Genomic DNA, 21,230 nt, shown 5'->3' on the forward strand with positions numbered 1-21,230 from the left:
AATCGGATAATTTTTATTATATTTTGTCAAATTTTTAAGATGATTCAATGTTATTTAATAAATTGTTTCCTTCGTTCTTAGAAACAATATATTTCAAGCGCGTTTCTCTTGAAAGCACGTGTTTAAAGTCCGTGTCCAACGCCATTCAAAAACACTTTCACCAATTCTTTTCAATTTTTGTACACACTTTCTACATTTAAAATACTCCAACGTTTTCCATATTTTAGTTACTTTGGAGGGGATTTCCAGTACAAAATGGTCGCAATCAAACGCTGTTAAAAACAACCACCAGCGTCCTCAAAAATACTTCTTCACCGGCTTATTTTTCCACAAAAAAGTTATAAAATGTTGTTCGAATAATGTTGTGCGTGTGTGTGTATATTAAACCTATCCCAAGCCCCACTGTCTGACAGCGGTTTACAGAAAAAAAGATTTTTCCATGTGTTTTGTTTATACTTGCAAATAACTTTAGTCCAGGACCCATGGTGGTGTTGACTCAATCGAATTCCGATCAGCCCCGCCTAAATCAAATGTTTACATCAATGGATTTGAACTATACAGAGTCCATCGACTACTTGCAATTGGTAAGCGTTCGACGCGTATTTAGTTTAGGTTCTTCAGATTTGTATTAATAATTAACATTTTCCAATCTTACCAATACTCAAGTTAGCACTCAATGCTTAATTTCTTACCGTATCAAAACCTCCCAAACCATCAGTCTTCTGATCCAGCCGATTACACCCTTAGAACATAGTATGAGATTGCACACTTCTGAATATTTTTTCCATAGACGCTTCTGCTTAATGCGTCAAACTATAGAAGGACGATGCAAACGATTTTCTTGAAAACAAGTTAACAATTTAAAGTCACATTAAGGGCTTAAATACACTTCAGCAATACGATATCAATGCGAAATACTTGACCTATTGGAAGGATTTTCAATAACTTTCGCGTTTGAAATGAATTATTGCATACAAACTAATCCGCACTTCAGCACTTAGTCATGTCACCTTTTGACGACCTGTTCGAATAATGCAAAAATTTTTATTTTTTGCCTTTCTTATATAGAAAGGTTATGCAATCACTGTGAAAACCGACTTTTGAACAAAGGCCCGGAGGGCCGAGTGTCATATACCATTCGACTCAGTTCGTCGAGTACGCAAAATGTCTGTGTATGTGCGTATGTGTGTATGTAACGTTTTTTTGCCCTAACTTTTCTCAGAGATGGCTAAACCGATTTTCACAAACTTAGATTCAAATGAAAGGTCTTGTAGTCCCATACAAAATTCCTGAATATTATTTGGATCCGACTTCCGGTTCCGGAGTTATGGGGTAAAATGTGCATGAAAATATGTGTTCCAACTTTTCTTGTAGATTTTCACAAACTTAGGTTCAAATGAAAGGTCCTGTGGTCCCATACGTAATTCCTGAATTTCATTCGAATCCGATTCCCGGATCCGGCAATATAGGGTAAAGTGTGTTGAAAATTTTATACCATCACTGAAAAGGGCGAAAAACCATAAAAAGTTTTATAAATCGTCCTCAAATCTTCTCCAATTGATAGTTTTTATCAGTAGACGGTCAAACAAACCGATTTCGGTTATTGTTTTAATAATCGAAGAAAACTATTTTGAAGAATACCACAGTATTATATAGGATAGTGTGATTGATTTGAGAAAGGCATCATTACATCACTAGGTGGATTAAAACAGGTTTTTTAAAGATAGGCGAAGGCATTAATACTTTAAAATGCATTGGTGTCGAGATATGATGCATTGTTTATTAGAATGAAGTTTTTCCATCATAAGTTTTTTCAATGAATTTTTAGAGTATTCAAAGGTTCTACAATTATATTTCAATTTTCAAAATGCATATTTTTGTCAAAGGCTACATATTTTTCAGTTTACAAACAAAAAAGTTTTTGAACAATTTAACTTCAAAATACTACATATTCAAGTATCAATATCTCGAAAATGTGGAAATATGTGGAACCAATTTCAACAAAATTTGAAAATATGATCAAAACACTATTAGAAAAATTATTATTCACAACTTAAATTTATATAAAATACACTTTAAAGAAAAGCATGTTCTAACATTCTACAATATATATTAAGCACCCTAACATACAGTATTTATTAACCCTGCACCTTAAATTCAATATCAATCAAAGTAAACGAGAAAATAGAAGCAGTTAAGGGGCGGGTAGCGTAGGCACTTTTGAAAAAACATTTATTATTTTCTTTATATTTTCTTATAGTAAAACATTTGAAGAATTTTCTGTGAAATTTTCAAGCCTATTGGAACGAAATTCTGGAAGTTATTGACCTTTATCTATGGCTGTCTCATTCTAAGAAGAAGTAAGAGCTCGGCGCACAGGCCCAAGATTTCTGCTTCGATTGACTTCAAAACTTGACACATCATTCTAGAAATGTTGCGTTATAATAAATTATAAAAGAAAAAATATGATTCTTTGAAAATGTTAGACCCTGCGGGCTCCCTGGAGTAATTAATTGTTTCCATTGATTTTATAGACAAAAACCTTTAAAGGCGGTTTCCTCGAAAGCAGGTTTTGAAAGTCCGTGTCCATCGTCATTCAAAAACTACTGCACCAATTAAAAATCAAATTTAAAAAGGTTTAACAGCTACAAAATAATGGATTTTTTCGTTAAAAATCGTAGTTTTCACTTTGAACAACCACCAAAAACTTAAAAAATTAAAAAAAAATCAAACAGAATCGTTGAGGTCTAGAAAAACTTCTACTCTAATTATGCTGCTTTGATTTGTTCACTTCTGATTAGTCTGCGCTGAGATACAGTGGATACCGCAAATCATGATTTTTAAGAAGCGTTCTCAAAAATACCTCTTCACCGACTTATTTCTCAATATTTTTCCATAAAAAAAAAACAAAATGTTGTTCGAACGATGCTTTTCATTATGCAAAACATTTGAATTTATTTTGTTGAACGATAATTCTGGAAAAAATATTGCAAAAATGACGATTTTTTCGACGTTTAGACCCCCTTAAACATTTCAGACAGAAGTAAAAAGAATTTCAATGTTTTCTTCAATTAAATATTGTTAATCTGTTACGTGGTTTGTATTTCATTTTTGATTGGAGGGAACACTGTATTAGGAGAACTCTCCGTTCTTTTATCTTTCAGTACTTTGTGTAAAAATGTTTATTTTGTTTTCGTCTTCTACTATTTTCTCGCTGGCTTTGATCAATATTGAATTTAGGGTGCAAGGTTAATGAATATTGTATGTCAGGGTGCTAAATATATATTGGAGAATGGTAGAACATGCTTTTCTTTAAAGTGTGTTTCATATAAATTTAAGCGAATTTAAGTTGTGAATAATAATTTTTCAAATAGTGTTTTGATCATACTTTCAAATTTTGTTGAAATTAGTTCCACCTATTTCCACATTTTCGAGATACTTGAATATGTAGTATTTTGAAGTTAAACTGTTCAAAAACTTTTATGTTTGTAGACTTAAAAGTATGTAACCTTTGACAAAAATATGTATTTTGATAATTGAAATATGATTGTAGAACATTTGAAAATTCAAAAAATTCATTGAAAAAAGTTATTATGGAAAAACTTCATTTTGGGGGTCTCTAATAAACAATGCATCATATATCGGCATCAATGCTTTTTAAAGTGTTCATGCCTTCAACATGTTTTCTTGTTTAAACATCGTCTACAACTTTATCAAAATAAAGTAAATTCTCTATCTCGTATTGCATGCAAAATATTTTTTTAACTCACTTGTAGGTGGATTATTGTCAACTTTGATTATTCTAAAATAAGCGGATTATATCAAACAGAAATTCTTCTGGAGACATGAAACAGCCAAAATCAACCCCTGAAGCACAAATAAAAAACTGTGCATCGTAGTCAACATAGTTTCTCAGCAGAGCGCTGTTTCAAACGCTGTGCAAAACCCTGCACTCCTGTTACTTCTATAAATCAAATTCAGGCTTAATAGCAATCAATTGGCTTTAATCGAATTAGACAATGAAAGTAAATCATTTCTGAAATTAAAACGAAGTGTAAAACTTTGTCTCTATGACCAATATTAAGAATTTTTTTCGTTGTATTTGCATTGCACATTGCTTTTGCGTATTGCACTATTCACATCTGGATATCATCATCTGCTAGTGAAAATTGCTACATGGCTGATAATCGTGAGAATGATAATCAATAATCATGTGTGAATTAGAAGCATATAGCTGTAGTGATATTGATAGGAATGAGATTATACTCAATGGCGATATTTGACTATTTGATAATTGCGCAACACTGATAAGAAGTGAGAATGCTGCCCCAATATTAATCTCAGGAAATGATTGTTTCGTAAACGATAATCACCGAGGATTATTATCGGGGATGATAACTGATTCTTGATTGTTGAGAATAATAATGCCAACGCTGACCACAACTACAAAAACCCGGTCAAACCATATACTTTTTAGAGAACTTCGATCGTGTTTTGACCTTTAAATAATCGTCAGTCTAATCACGTTGTAATGTAGTATAAAACTTAAGACCATAAAGCTGCTTGAATTCTGCGTTGACACTTTAGCATGTATATCCACGCAGCCAAATTTTGTTAGCAATTTGTCTTGTTCCCGAGCTACTTCTAGCTTCTTTTTACTATACGACTTTTCAACTGTTTTAGCCTGTTTTCGAAAGAAAAGGTTTGAGGGTGGTGAGCTCTATACGTCCGCGCCCCTGTTGAATGTTGAATTATCTTTTATACCCACACAGGTACCGGCAGTACTTTCTTCAAAATACATCTTTTTGACTTATGAATAGAACAAAAAAAACTTGAGTGAATATCAACTTACAAGATTTAAAAACTGAAACAGCTATGGGCCCAATTCGGATGATTTTCCACATGTCACTTTAAATGAAGGTTCAACCAAAGATAAACAATAAAGACATGTATGCTCTTACAAATATTAAAAAAAAATCTGGTCCGTTCCCGGTACTTTCTAAAACGATCGCACTCACCGCTTGGTGGAGCGCGAGATTAATTGCATTGTTATCATTTCGACCAAAGTGTGCCATAAAAGTTAACGAATCGAAAGGGTTCTCACGGTTTGACATTTGCATTATGAATGCGATGATGGGAACTCAGCAGTGCAACCAATTTATCACCATTGGTGCCAGTTTCACGGAGGACCGTAGATGTGCGCCAAGAAAAGATCGTAACTGTCATGTCTGAAAATTCGTTTGTGGTTCAACTATTCAAACACTCAACCCCCGTAGTTTCGAGCCTTATGTAATTTAATTGTATCCTATGAGACCATTAACCATTCTGTTTGAATCTAAGATTGTGAAATCGATTGCATTTGAAGTTTTTCCACTACTATTTCTGGTCATTTCGGGGCCGGCAAATAGATTCAGGTATAGCCAATGTTTGCCATAGTGGTAAGCCAAATCGGTAAGAAGCAAATCGTTCTTGTGGTATTCAGACACAAATTCGAAGAACTAAGATTTTTGTTAAATTGACGAAAGATGACCCGGTAGGATTCAGAGAAGAGAAGATTCAATAGTTCCAGTAGTCTAAAAGATTATGCGAGGTAAACTTTGTCAAATCGCATAATAGAAGAAACCTATTGTTTTCTTTTTTCTTCTTGGAAGTACAAAAAAAAGTTTATGTTGTAAATTGAGGTTGTCGTTGTGGCAGTCATCGTTGACTGTTCGGTCGTGCCTCATCAAAAAATATATTAGTCCATGCTAAATCGCTCGACTAAATACACACAAATAGATATCACAATTCCAATGGCAATTGGGATTGGTGCAGGCGGGGCCATTCCCGAGAACACCCACAATCTACTTGAATTCATTCCAAACTCCGCACGGTTAATATTCATGGAAATATTTGCAAGTGTAATCAAATGCTATCCTCCTAATTTGTCAGGGGACAGTATTCAATCTGTTCCTAACTGAGGCATTTCACATTCCAACCAATATTCCCCACTAAAAGGTTAAATTGAACCCGAGGGTAGTCAGCAGAAGAAGAATTTACTTTGCAAGCGTTACTCGAAGGGGGACAAATACTAGCAAATTCAAAATATGCACCGTGCCGGTAAACAAACCCCAACCGAATTCCACCGGCTGACTCAGAACGACGAATCCTGAAACGCGCGGGTCGACCACGGTACAGGGTAGGAAGACAGGCTGTGGATGTGAAACGTGGTCTGACCAGTGGCTGCTATCTGATTAAAATGCTTTTTCTACGTTTGTGTACATTGACTTTCTGCCCATGATGCCGAAGTCGCTATGGCAACTAAACAAAGTTCCAGGGTAATCACAGTAATTGTAAGAGCTTTATGGTTTGGGGACAGAAAAGTGGTTGGTTTGGTTGGAATTTTATCTGCGTGGTATTTTACCCTGGAAGGATGTTGGTAGGATGGACCGGACTCACTAGATGGGTCGTTGTGCTGACATCAGTTTGTGGTCGAAAAAAGAACGGTATGTAAAATGAACTGATAGAACAAAAACAAAAATCTCCAAGCTCTCACCTGAAGCCGAGATGTCGCACATTTCGAATGTTAGCACTCATACTGCACTGCACTGACAATGTGGGTAGCAGAGTAAGTCGGAAAAATCTTGTTTTAATAGGTAAGCATTTTGTGATATGCATTGCACAGAAGCAAAATGCTGCAAAAGCATTCAGCGATGGAATTAAAATGTTCAGATTTCTGTTGTTTATCTAACATCAACGAACACGTTCGAATTGATTCAAAACGTTTATGTTTTCTTTGTTGTAGCCCAAAGGAGAGAAAGGTGACCGGGGTGCAGACGGACGAGATGGTTTACCCGGACCGCCAGGACTACCGGCGGCAGCCGGTGAAGGAGTCCAGTACATTCCGATGCCAGGACCACCGGGTCCACCCGGACCGCCCGGATTGTCCATCGTCGGACAAAAAGGTGAACCGGGAATGGACTCCCGCAGTCCGTTCTACGGTGATCCGAATTATCTCGGACGACCAGGTAAAAAACATTTTGCTTGCTATCTCTGTCGAATGGTTGGAATGTGCTCGAATGTGTGTGTGTGTTGTATGTTTTTGTGTTCTAATTTGTGTTTGTTCTGAGATAAGTCTATCTGGTTGTTGCAGTACCTGTTTCTCAATCATTCCATTTGATCTAAAAACAAATTTTCATAATTTGCTCTCCGCCCTTCTCATCGTATCGTGCAACATTAAAACAAAACACTCAAATCGCATCCAATGTCGCAGGAGGTCGCTCAAGCTTAGACGAACTAAAAGCACTTAGAGAACTAAAGCACCACAAGGAGATTCAAGATAGTACGCCTGGTAAACTATGAATGATGTTACGATTGTTCCTACTTTCCTTTTTCGCTTACTCTTCCAGTGTTTCTGGGTTTTGTGATCTTATTATCGTAGAAAAGTTTAAGAAGGAAGAGAGAACCTTTGAGAATCGACCATCCTAAATTACTGAATAAAACTTAAGCTTTTACTTCGAGTGACCGGATCATTACGGCAATCCGAATGACCAGAATGAATAATTAGACAACGGATTCGATTTCCAAAGATCTACTCTTTCTATCTCCGGTTCAGGAAATAGTCTTAGTTTCTTAAACAAACGCATGCTGCTAGCTAAGTGTATTATTTTATCAAATCTAAATGTTGTATGAAATGATCTAACCACTTTAAAAAAAATGACCAAATATACTGCGCGAAACTAACATTTTATGGGTCTGTCTAACAGCTACGCTAAATTCGATGTATTTATGTTGCTAAAATATTTTAGTATACTATAAAAATGAGTAACATTGAAAATCTGGAAAGTTTTGATCACTTAAAATGTACAACAAAAATCGAATTGCAATCAGATTCACTTTCTCGGAAGTCATCACGAAGAACGCTAATTGGCAGATAGAAGAACAAATCATTTCGTCGTAAATCATTCCTTCGGAAGTCATTCCGCCGAAAGAGCCATTCCGCCACATCATACACAAACCTTAAAATTGACTTCGGTATGTCAACTGGGTGAATTTTGCCTATCTGAGCATGCCGCTGCTCGGTTGAATTTATTAACTAATTCGCAGCACAGTTATCAATGAACCGATCAAAACAAATAAACCTAGACAGAAGTGATACGGTTGGGGCCTGTCTCCCCACAATGGTCAGTGCATCCAAGGGTAACAAAAGGATCAACGCAAATCAACACTTCGGGTTCTAGTCCATATGGAACAAGGACGCATTCGACGTAGGACTACGTCTTCACTTTAATAAACATGGGTGTCATTTTGCAAATTTCACCCATCAAAAACTTAACATAACTAATCTAATTTTGATTTCTGAGTAACTTTTTCCCTATTTGATTATTTGTTCGTTTTGTGGCATCATTCGACGTTACTCAGTTAACCAGTGAGCACTAATGATGGCACTAAAATAGCCTTTTATTAGCACTAAAAATGCTTATAGCTCTATATCTGCAATGTGATAGCTCGACTGTTGTAAATCAATCAGAATTCAGCTTTTAGAATGCACACCAGTCATAAATAAGCATTATCTATGAATAGCCGTAAATTTTGCCAAAGTCGGTCTTAATTTAGTTTCAAGCGCGATTGAAATGCCAATTAGTGATTATTTGCTGTCATAGTGTGGTATTAGTATGGGCTTATTGGTTACCGGGGTAGACTGTGGAGCATGTCGGTTTAGAGTGACACAAAACGATCAAAACGCTTGCTATGACACAGCACTGACTGAAAGGATAATTTTATGGTTTGGCAATGGCAGCAAATCAGTAGCAATTGAAAAACATTTCGGAAATTCCCCATTCATTTAATTTTTCTGGGTTCCGTCCATTTAGTAAAGAATCTGCGTTTTAGTGTAACCTCGTGTTTATAATTATATCCCTTTTCAGAACTACGATAGTAATTTCAAAGAACAATTCGGAGAAAATTTCGCACTCCAATAGGGACAAAATAACATTCTTCCGTAATGTGAACGCTCCTAACTCAATAGCTTGCAAAATGATTTTTATAAACAAGTGATCAATCGTTTCTTATTTATTTCACTAAACTGTGGAAATCAAAAGCATCCATGTTTTCAACAGTAGTCTTTTCACCACTTTCATATATTTTGCTCCAGCATCTTCCTGTCTTCCTGTCTTCCTGTCTTCCTGTCTTCCTGTCTTCCTGTCTTCCTGTCTTCCTGTCTTCCTGTCTTCCTGTCTTCCTGTCTTCCTGTCTTCCTGTCTTCCTGTCTTCCTGTCTTCCTGTCTTCCTGTCTTCCTGTCTTCCTGTCTTCCTGTCTTCCTGTCTTCCTGTCTTCCTGTCTTCCTGTCTTCCTGTCTTCCTGTCTTCCTGTCTTCCTGTCTTCCTGTCTTCCTGTCTTCCTGTCTTCCTGTCTTCCTGTCTTCCTGTCTTCCTGTCTTCCTGTCTTCCTGTCTTCCTGTCTTCCTGTCTTCCTGTCTTCCTGTCTTCCTGTCTTCCTGTCTTCCTGTCTTTTGTCGTCTGTCTGCTCTCTTCCGGCTTCCGTCTACTCCAAATGAAAGTCTTGGAAAGAAAAAAAACGCAAAAGCAATTCCGTTTTGGTGTCGACCAAATCCCAAACTTTAGACACTTTTTGGAGCAGAGATGCCAGGTAAAAGTTTAAAATATCTTCAAACAGAATTTCAAAGGTCTGTAAATCCGAAAAAAAATATCTGCGGCTTTCATTTCTCTTTAAAGTATGACTCACAAAACTGGCTTAACGAGCAAGAAACAAACAGCGCTGCCATTTCTGAAGTCTGTAATTTTTTACGAAAGTAAGTAAAACTCGATTTTCAAAAATATGCAACAAAAAATGTCTGCAGCACTCTATAAGAAATTTGCAGACCTGACTCTCTGCTGTTAACTATCCTTTGTTCACGACCATTTCGCTCCACCATTTCTTTGTATATGTCGCATCCTGAGTAATCTTTTCACTATTTTTTAATTTCTGATCGGAAACTGCCCAATATTTCTCAGTTGGACGGAGTTGCGGACAATTCCGTGGATTGATGTTCTTTTAGAATGAATCCAACTCGTGGCGTCGATACTACGATAGCACTTTTCCTCTGAAATGAGTCACTACAGTGGTAATAAAGGTCTTTTTAATTGACTCAATAAACGATGAAAGTGACGACAAATAAATGTCACTCTCAGCTTCGCATGCAAATTTTGAGATCGAGATTTCATATCCAGTTAAATGATAAAAGAGGAATAGTAGTTTCAAAATTGTGTTCTTTCTTTCGTTTACCTTTGCAGTCATTTTCGGTTTGCAGTGAAAATCGTACACTGTTCAGTATCGAAATACGACCGAATTTTTAGTGTCAGTCGGATCGTAGAACTAGCCAAGTAATGATTCGTACGCTATGAATCGACTGCAAAATCTGTTGAAACGTGAGTGGCCAAATTCCACAAAAGAAATATAATGCCAAGACTTTGCTCACAGATTTTCGATATAAGAATTGAAACTCGACTAATTTTCCATGCCAATGTTATTTGAGCTGCATCTAGTCGAAGGAAACGAGTAACGTTGGCGTTGGAAATTCGTCCTCTCTTTTTGTTTGTTTTGAACGCGATCATTTTCGAATAAGGCAGAAAAAAGAATGATGAGGCTGTTGGATTGTATTCTTTCATTGCAAACACGTGACAATTTTAGGCTGCAGTGATATTAAGGCTCACACTGAACCTGTAAAAATTTTTTTCTGGTAGAGGTCAAAAACTTGTGCGACTGGTGACAGCTTACCTAATCAGACCAAAATTCCACAGGTTCAGGAGCTTTAATACATGAAAGAATTAGGAATCTATAGTCTTGTTTGTCACGAAAACCTGGGGATTGCGACACAGCTGCAAATACCTTGCCAGATCATAGGCTTTCATGTGAAAATTCTAAAAATGGATGTAAGTTTGTGTTTGTAACGCCATAACTTCGGAATTACTGAACGGATTGCCACCAAACTTGGCACAGGAACTTCTTGCATTTCGGAGATGATTTAAGGAGTATTTTTATAGGGGAGGGAGCGAAGCAAGTGTCATTAACAGGGTGGGGTCATGAAATAATTCATATAACTTAACGAGAATCGATACGTTTTGAAGAGCATTGAAACATTTTGCATACCTTAGATGACTATACGGGGGTGGATGTAGCAAGTTCCTTTAAAAAAGGGGGTGTATTGTTCAATACGGCATAACACCGAAAATACTTAACGGATTGCTATCAAACTTGGCACAGATACTTCTTGCTCTTTAGAGATGGTTATAAGAATATTTTTATGGGGGAGGAAACGTAGCAAGTGTCCTTAACAAAAGGGATCATTAAAAAAATTATCTAATTTGACGAGAATCGGTACTTTTTGAAGACCATAGATACTTTTTGCACAACTTTAGATATGATTACAAGGATATTTTGTGGGGGAAGAGTGTAGAAAGTGCCTCTACAAAAGGGAGTGTTAAGTTTGTAACGGCATATTTCCGGAACTACTGAACGAATTGCTATAAAACTTGGCACAGCTGCTTTTTGCTCTTCAAAGATAGTTGTAAGGATATTTTTATTGGGGAGGGAGCGTAGCAAGTGTCCTTAACAGTGGTCATGAAATTTTTTTTTAATTCGACGATAATCGATACTTTTTGAAGACCATAGATACTTAGATATGATTATAAGGGTATTCGTATGGGGTGGGTGTAGTACGTGCCTCTAAAACGTGGGGTTAAATGATTGTAACTGTATAACTACGGAACTACTGAACGGATTGCTATTAAATTTAGCACAGATACTTCTTGCTCTTCAGAGATGATCATTAGGACATTTTCAGGGGTGAAAGTATGTAGCAAGTGCCGTTAACATGGGGGAGAGGGTCAATGACGAAATTTATATAATTTGAAGAGAATCGGCATTTAGACTAGAAGTAAGGGTTGTTGAAAATAAATTTTCATCTCCAATTTTTTGTAAAACAAGAGAGTGGCAAGAATTTTAAGGTCGTAGTAGAGAGAATTTCTGTTGTTAATTTGATTGCAACGTAATTTTCTTTAAATAATTTCAACAGATCTGGTTCCATTTTGCCGGGGAATTCAAAGAACTAAGGGAAAATAATCTTTGTCTACCTATGAACGCGAGAATATTTAAGTCCCAGCATAACAATCGCCAGCAAGTTTGGCACATGTACAAAGGGTGGGAATCGATATTTATTGAAAAGCACAGATACTTTCTACACTACTCAGGGTAATCATGTAGAAGATCTGTAGTAAGTTCACTGACAAAAAGTAAGGATAATCAAAATAGATAAGAAGGTTATTTAGAGGGTGAGGGAGTGTAGCAAGTGACCCGAACATGGAAAGTTTAAAGGAAAATTGATCTGGTTTTACGAAAAATTGGTACTTTTTTACGAGTGCAGCATATTTCTAGCAACTAAGTACGGTTCACAAAAAAAAATCACAAGAGGGAGGGGGAATAAGTATTCCCGACATTGATCTGAATTGATGAAATCATACAATCAATGTGCATTTTTTTATGTAAATTGAGAAAACTTTATACTCAAGGTGATGGAAATAAGTTTACAACAACATTTGTATTAACTGAATCGTTATTCCATAGGTTTTTCTCTCCGGTGACGGTGACCAAAATGGTGGAAGCCGGCGTAAAATAAATGATATAAAAAGTTATTCTATAGGACGAATGTAGTTATGATGGTAAATAGCCTTTCGTTATAAAATAATTATTATGAGATGGAAAACTTTTAGCAATTACGTGGAAATAATGATGTCATAAAATTTTTAGAAATAGGGGGGAGTAGCAAGTGTTTTTAGCCATGGGAGCCAAAGGTATTGTAGACGCGGAAGTACGGCAGTACGTTACAAGAACATATACATATGAAACTCGGAGGTTACCAAGAAGGTATTTATAGAGAGAAAAGTGTTTTAAATGATTCTAACAAGAGGGTTCAAATATAAAACTGACCCAATTTTTCGAGAATACCATAAAAATTATGATTATTATGAGAATGGGACACTGCTCATTTGCAATCTGAACATGAACGGAGTATTGTTCAATCGGGTTTCCGTCTAAGTTATGTTTCATTACAATCAAGGGGAGGGCAATTTCTAGAATTTTTTTCGGCCTTGCCTTCACAAAACATTTCCGAGCAACGCCGGGTAAATCAGCTAGTTGAGATTATAGATTGGATCAGTATCAAACAAGGAAAACAGATTGAATAAATGATATGCGAATGCAACTATGTAATGAAAACTGCGAAAATGTTACCGCGCAGACGGGACTCGACCCGTAGCTCTCCGCGGAAATTGTTTTACCAATTAAACTACCCTACATTTGAAAACACATTAAGTGACAGCCTTATTGACTATAAAAACCAAGCATGCTTTACTTTACTCGATCGCCACAGCACTCAACTATCTATCTACTGTCTCCATGGAAACCCGTCCGACAGAAACACATAAACCACATCGCAAGTCTATCTTCACATTCTGCTTTGCAGTCAGACGCTGATTTGAGATTTTGTTTATGCCTCTTTTGCTGTCTATGAGCTACAAAAACGAAAACAAAGTCTCAAATCAGTGGCTGACGGCAAAGCAGAATAACGAGGACAGGCTTGTGATGCGGTGTTTGTTTGTTTTATATACACTGTGTTTTTATAGATATAGGACTATAATTGAATGCTGGAGTGGCTAAGTAAAGCGAAGCATACTGGGTTCTTCTAGTCAATTAGGCTTCCGCTTCATTTGTTTTCGTATGCAGGATAGTTTGATTGGCAAGCAATTTCCCCGGTTAGGAGCTAGCTACTGGTTTGAGTCCCGTCTGACATAGTTGCAATCGCATGTCATTTTTCTAATCTGTTTTCTTTGTTAGATACTGATCGAATTTAGAACTAACTCAAGATGACTCTACGTCTTACCGAGACTAAAACAAATCACTGAATTTGAATTTGCTAGGGGTATCACCACGACCAATAGCTTTATAGAACGTTTTTTTCCGGAAAGATTCCCATAAACAATTTTCACATACGTTTCGTCGTCGTCCATGAGGACGCTTCTTTCGTATTCCGTAAAAACTTATACATTATACATCGTCATACAACTTCCGGGCACATCTTCAAATTCTGTTTCAATGTCCTTGCACGAAAGTATGAGAAATCTTTCTCGCTGGCGAATTTTTCTGACAGTGTTTTGTAACTACTTGGCGAAATCTCAATCCAACCCTGCCGTGTGGATTTGCCTTAATCGTTTCCAATACTTTCAAGCACAGCGCTTTCAATTCCTAGTTTCACTACGATGCTTTGTGCGATTCTGCCGACCAAAAGTAAGCGACACATGAGGGTGTGTTTGAGAACGCTGCACCCGGTCGATTTTGCCAATTTCAATGACATCAAGATTGTTGAACCTGACCACGTCGAATTATCGAAATGGGTGTTCCAAATTAATTTTTCGGTTCGTGGTTTCCATTAAGTATAATTACTTTCAAACAAAATGAATCGTGACGAGATTTTCAAAATAAACTGCTGTCAAAATATTTCCGATTAGGCAAATGGGAGTGTTCCCAGATATTAAATGACTCAAGCATAATTTCCATTTATGTATGATGTTTTTTTCTTATACCTAACTTTTTACATTACTAGAATGAAAAGTTATCCGATGGTTCTAAGATTGCTCAAATAAATGTACTCTGTTAACGGAATATCCTATATCCTATACTTACTTTAATGTAGTCAACTCTTACCAGTGTCGTAGTGCCTGCAGCTAGTTATTCTTTCGGTTCTATTCGTGCCTTATTATGCTTAGCTTGTGGTGTAGTATTAATTTCGAACAGCAATCACCCACGATTCACTGTTTCCTTCTTAACCTACAATTACCCCCAGGACCGCCAGGACCTCCGGGGCCACCGGGATCACCTGGCCGAACGCTTCACGACAGCAGCGATGAAATTCCCAACAGTTACGGTGCCAACGTGAGAATCGTACCGGGGGCGGTCACATTCCAGAACACCGATGCCATGTCGAAGGTAAGCCAAGGCCAAGCAATTGCATACTCTGTTGGTTTGCTTCCCACGACTGTGAAATAATACTGGTTCATATCCGGAAGCGCAGAGAGAGACAGAGCTAGAGTGAGTAAGATACATAAACTGATTAATTGGAAGAGTTTCCGAATCACGAAAGGCTGTGATAGATGAACAGAGATAATCTATCCCTTAAGCAATTTCACAATCACCATCATTATCGTTATCATCATCATCATATTCTACCGGAAAATTTTCATCCCATAGCTCATAGCTCCAAATTCCCTGTATTCCCGTTTAACCCCAAATAATGATGATTACTACCGTGATTGTACTGAGACAGACCCCCGGCACTCTCAGGTAGATCAACGAGACACACAGAAGAGTAAGGCAGGCCAACATTTGTACCCGCAAATAATATCAAGAATTATATTCCCATCATTACCCCGATGGCCTTCTCTGTGTGTGTGCTTGTGCTTGGGATTCTACCGACGAAGCAAAGAATCTGCGTTCTGCTGTGCTGGCCATGGGACTATTTTTCGAGTTCATCAGCAACGGATAGGAAGATAGGAAGTCAGATGACCGAATCTTTCACCATATATTTTGCTGTAACAGCAGTAAATTTCAACGCTATCGGACGAAGATAAAGCACACTTGTTCGGACCGTCAACATTTGCAAACTTTTGCGTGTGGGAGCAAAGCTTCCGACTAACTTTTAACTTTGTTAAAAACTCGAACTGAATCAGCTTCAGCTTGATGACACCGTGTCTGTTTCCTTCGGTGCCAGAGCCACCCAGTCAACCAGTAATCATTTTGACGAAGTCGACTACCGTCGTTTGCACTGATGCCATCAGCTCATTTCCCACATGCAAAACGTCATGTGGCACCCAAATAAATAAGGTCTTATCATCAATAATGAATGCATACTTTTTCCGGAAGCCATCAAGCCTTACTTGAGCCTAACAGAAGTCCAAAGCCACTCCATTCACTATCATTCAGCTTTTGTCTCTCTCTCTCTCTCAAGCTCGCTCGCTCGCTCGGTCGCTCTTCCCCTTTTTTCATCCAACACACATACATTACGATTACACACATTCCACCCGACCCCTACACCGGAAGCTAGTGCTGACGCTGACGTAGCTTATTCTTGGCAAGTTCTCGTGGTTCTAACGGTCCGGTTCATGCTATTTTTTTTTTCATTCTCCTTTCCCCATAGATGTCCGCTACGAGTCCCGTCGGAACCCTCGCCTACATAATTGACGAGGAAGCACTGCTGGTGCGAGTGAATAAAGGATGGCAATATATTGCGGTAAGTATTTGCACCTCCACCACCACTGCACTTGTGCGCCTCGTGGCCACTCGAGAGTGTCCTTTCCCGGGCTGACTGGCTGGCTGGATGTCAGGTTGAAGTACGTAAATAAAGCCAGTCAGCCAAATGATGGTCTTGAGCTTTGCCGGGGTGCGCACTGTTGATCAAAGATTGAATCCATAGTGAATAGTTCAAGGGGCACCCCTTTTAATTAAATTTCTGTCCCGCACATTTTGATAGAACGAAGATGCGAGTGTTTTTCATCCTGAATAGAAGCTGTGAACTAACATACAGATGGATGGATTTGCTAGTGTTTCATATATCAATGGATTTTGCCCCGGGGTGCTGGTTATGGACATTGTCACGCTTCAAAACAATTTCACTTTTACTAGCGCACAATTATAACGTTTTTGTTAACCTCAAAATATTACGTTTATGTAAGCCTATTTAATATAATCGTCCCAAATGTATCTATGAGATTTTTCAGTTAAATGCACAATTTCTCGAGGAATGCAATTCGGCATGCAAAGATCCCGAAATCGGTACACGAAAAATCCGCCAACATTTTCAATCAGATTTGCCCTCATTTTTTCTAAAGGCTATAGCAGGATAAGCGTGTGAAATCTGCCCCCAAAGGGAATTCATATTGTTATACCACATTCGAAAGTTCATAGACTGGAAACAATTTTCTCAAAGTTTCATCCCTTTAACTGCCATATTGACAGAGCTAGGGTGGTCGTATTGATTTTTAATTTGTTTGATTTCTGAAGAAACCGCTCCTCCGAAAAATTTGAAAACAAAAATCAGGTGTGTTTAAGGCATTATGAGGAAGGTTTACAATTTTTTTCAAAATTTTTGAAGATGTATTTCTTCCATTGAAAAATACTTGAAAATTTCGAAACATATTTTTTCCCTCTTCCAATTTTTGCACCACCCCGGATTTTTTAGCGATAAATAAAAAATTTTTGGACATGTTGAAGTGGTATGTTTTCATATTTTTAAAAAATGTGGACGACCACAATATTTGATTTTTTCTAATAAATACATAACAGTCGACCATGCGTCCCCATCGAGTTCTGATAGAAGCAAACGCATGGTGCTTTGTTCTAGTAGTTTATGCAACTCAAGCGCGGGGCTTAGAAATCAAAGTAACGAAAAGGTGGAAATGAGTTTCAACCTTTGCATAATAAAGGGTGATTTTTTAAGAGCTTGAGAACTTTTTTAAACAATAAAACGCATAAAATTTGCAAAATCTCATCGGTTCTTTATTTTAAACGTTAGATTGGTACATGACATTTACTTTTTGAAGATAATTTCATTTAAATGTTGACCGCGGCTGCGTCTTAGGTGGTCCATTCGGAAAATCCGCTTTTTTATCGACAAATTTTGTTCAGCGATGAGGCTCATTTCTGGTTGAATGGCTACGTAAATAAGCAAAATTGCCGCATTTGGAGTGAAGAGCAACCAGAAGCCGTTCAAGAACTGCCCATGCATCCCGAAAAATGCACTGTTTGGTGTGGTTTGTACGCTGGTGGAATCATTGGACCGTATTTTTTCAAAGATGCTGTTGGACGCAACGTTACAGTGAATGGCGATCGCTATCGTTCGATGCTAACAAACTTTTTGTTGCCAAAAATGGAAGAACTGAACTTGGTTGACATGTGGTTTCAACAAGATGGCGCTACATGCCACACAGCTCGCGATTCTATGGCCATTTTGAGGGAAAACTTCGGAGAACAATTCATCTCAAGAAATGGACCGGTAAGTTGGCCACCAAGATCATGCGATTTGACGCCTTTAGACTATTTTTTGTGGGGCTACGTCAAGTCTAAAGTCTACAGAAATAAGCCAGTAACTATTCCAGCTTTGGAAGACAACATTTCCGAAGAAATTCGGGCTATTCCGGCCGAAATGCTCGAAAAAGTTGCCCAAAATTGGACTTTCCGAATGGACCACCTAAGACGCAGCCGCGGTCAACATTTAAATGAAATTATCTTCAAAAAGTAAATGTCATGTACCAATCTAACGTTTAAAATAAAGAACCGATGAGATTTTGCAAATTTTATGCGTTTTATTGTTTAAAAAAGTTCTCAAGCTCTTAAAAAATCACCCTTTACATACATAACGCTCGTATATTTTTTTTTACGAAAAACAGTACAATTGGCGTAAAAATCAAAGAAATACAGTAAATCGACTTTGAATATACAGTACATTTTACAGTACGCTTTTTTCTAAAAATTGTGAATAAAAAACAAAAGCAAATTAATTTGATCAGCATCTTACGAGGAAAACAGATTGAAAAAATGACATGCGAATACAAAAATGACATGAAAACCGCGAAAAAGCCACCGCAGAGATGAGACTCGCACCCTTAGTAAGCCAAATACGGGTAAATCGTTTTGCCTATTAAACTATCCTGCATGTGAGACACACATACAAACAGCCTACGTGAACATAAGAACCGGCCATGTTCAGCTGTGCTCGGGCCCTACTGCGTTCATTTGTAGTCATTTCTCAATAACAATCCCTCCGCAAGGTGTTTCAGCCCTCAATTAGTTCGTTTTTTGTATGTTTCACATGCAGAATAGCTTAATTGGCAAAACGATTGTTGTGACGCGCTCTGAAAAAGATAAATTGATGAAAACATTTGTGTGTGTTGTTGTTGTGTTCTCATTCACATTCGCTACATGTTGTTACTGCCACAGATCGAAATGCGATACGTTGAAGATTTAAAATTCTGTATTAAATTTTAGTGTGAAAAATACAGTACATTTCAGTGTAAAAATACAGTGCAAATTTTAAATACAGTAGATTTGAGGGTAAAAAACAGTACACAGTATTTGAGTCGAAAATACAGCACAATACTGTAAAATACAGTACGGATACGAGCGTTATACATACACGATCATACTTCGGGTACAACCTAGAAAGCTACAAAGCAAGAACTTACTGGTATGTGGTTCATATATGAATGGTAGTAATATATGAACGTCGCGAGTATCCCACATATGAAATTCGGTTACGGCAGTCAAGAACTAGAGCTGGTGTCAGTTTTTTAAGTGTTATTTTATTTTAAAATTTGAAACAACATCAGATATAAAAAAGTGATGCATTATTTTTAGTTCTTGAGTTATAACCTTTTGCATAATTTCAAGTCATGCATTTATCGACCATGTCCATTAAAAAACTTGATTCGCTAAATCGATTTTTTAATTTTTGAGTATATTGAGTAGAAAGGTCCGTACTTTGCAAAAAATATCTGAGAATACATGTTGACGTCTCATGTACCAATGAACTCAGTAAGTAATTATTCACTCTCAGAGGAACGCCTTCAGGATTTTACTGGTTCAACATGGCCAAATATCATTGAGACTGGATATTTGAGAATCCGGCGCCATCGCTGTGATTGCACTATTGGCAATAGAACTGTTCGTTGCTGTTCACACGTGGTCTTCATTATTTACTACTTATCGCATGCACGGTTTTTATCCAGAATAGTGAGACCGGCGGAAATATTGTCAAAAATGCTTAAATCAGAACAGCTCATAAACCAATAAAATAAGTGACGATGATAAGTCTATAGAATAAACGAAAATAATCAGAAAGAAAATGTGTGCTTTTAAATAGCAATGTATTTTTATGACATTTTTTATTCCATTTCTAATTAAAATGAAATATACAGTCAATAATTCTAAGTAATCGATCGAAACCTTCATCAATGGTTACTTTTGCTTGACACCAATATATAAAAGAAAAATTCAATTCACTGTTGTTCCAATTCGATATGCATTTAGTGAAATATACAGAGCTGCAAAAGGAAACCGCGTTGTACGAGACCCCACAGTGCAAAACGATTTTACTATTTCATGAAACACTACCGAATTATCGAACTAAATACAGTCACTTTTGAAACTGTAACGAAATTTTCATTCTTTCTTTCATTATTCTTTCATTTCATCCATCAGCAACACTTAAAAAACTGACACCCGCTCTAGTTCTTGACTGCCGTAACCGAATTTCATATCTGTGATACTCGCGACGTTCATATATTACTACCATTCATGCATGAACCACATACCAATAAGTTGTTGCTTTGTAGCTTTCTAGGTTCTACCCGAAGTACGATCATGTATGTATTATGCAAAAGTTGAAACTCATTTCCTCTTTTTCGTTCCTTTGACTTCTAAGCCCTGCGCTTGAGTTGCATAAACTACTAGAACAAAGCACCATGCGTTCCCATCCAGTTCTAGTAGAAGGAAACGCATGGTGCTTTGTTCTAATAGTCAGTTCAGGCGCTTCAGTTTCATAAACTACTAGAAGAAAGCACCATACGTTTCCTTCTATCAGAACTTGATGGGGACGCATGGTCGACTGTTATTTATTTATTAGAAAAAATCAAATATTGTGGTCGTCCACATTTTTTTAAAAATATGAAAACATACCACTGTAACATGTTCAAAATTTTTTTATTTATCGCTAAAAAATCCAGGGTGGTGCAAAAATTGGAAGAGGGAAAAAATATATTTCGAAATTTTCAAGTATTTTTTAATGGAAGACGGTTTCTTCAAAAATCAAATAAAATAAAAATCAATAGAACCACCCTAGCTCCGTCAATATGGCAGTTAAAGGGTTGAAACTTTGAGAAAATTGTTTCCAGTCTATGAACTTTCGAATGTGGTATAACAATATGAATTCCCTTTGGGGGCAGATTTCACATGCTTATCCTGCTATAGCCTTTAATCTGATTTTAAATGGTTAATTATTGGTATAACCAAACTATTGTTGTTTATACTACACTAATATTTTCGGGCTTAAAGCAAAAGAATCAGTGATCAAAAGAATTATTAGTCTTGTTGAATGTATCATGCCAGCAGCTTAGTAATATTTAGGGGTAGATGGAGTAAAACGTAC

The 21,230-nt window shown here is 37.1% G+C and overlaps 1 protein-coding gene across 14 annotated transcripts in view; it reads left to right on the forward strand.

Moving 5' to 3' along the window:
* Positions 1–21,230, forward strand: part of LOC131439486 (collagen alpha-1(XVIII) chain) — an 805,709-nt gene that overhangs the window by 710,611 nt on the left and 73,868 nt on the right. For 12 of the 14 annotated variants that reach the window (XM_058610551.1, XM_058610550.1, XM_058610549.1 and 9 more), the window contains 4 exons: positions 6,785–7,007; positions 7,253–7,330; positions 14,877–15,019; positions 16,227–16,319. In XM_058610551.1, coding sequence (XP_058466534.1) covers positions 6,785–7,007; positions 7,253–7,330; positions 14,877–15,019; positions 16,227–16,319 — 537 coding nt within the window. The remainder of the gene's footprint in view (positions 1–6,784; positions 7,008–7,252; positions 7,331–14,876; positions 15,020–16,226; positions 16,320–21,230) is intronic. The other 2 variants (XM_058610552.1, XM_058610559.1) reach the window with 2 other exon arrangements.

This window comes from Malaya genurostris, chromosome 3 (genome assembly GCF_030247185.1).
Source record: "Malaya genurostris strain Urasoe2022 chromosome 3, Malgen_1.1, whole genome shotgun sequence".
Classification (NCBI taxonomy): Eukaryota; Metazoa; Arthropoda; class Insecta; order Diptera; family Culicidae; genus Malaya; species Malaya genurostris.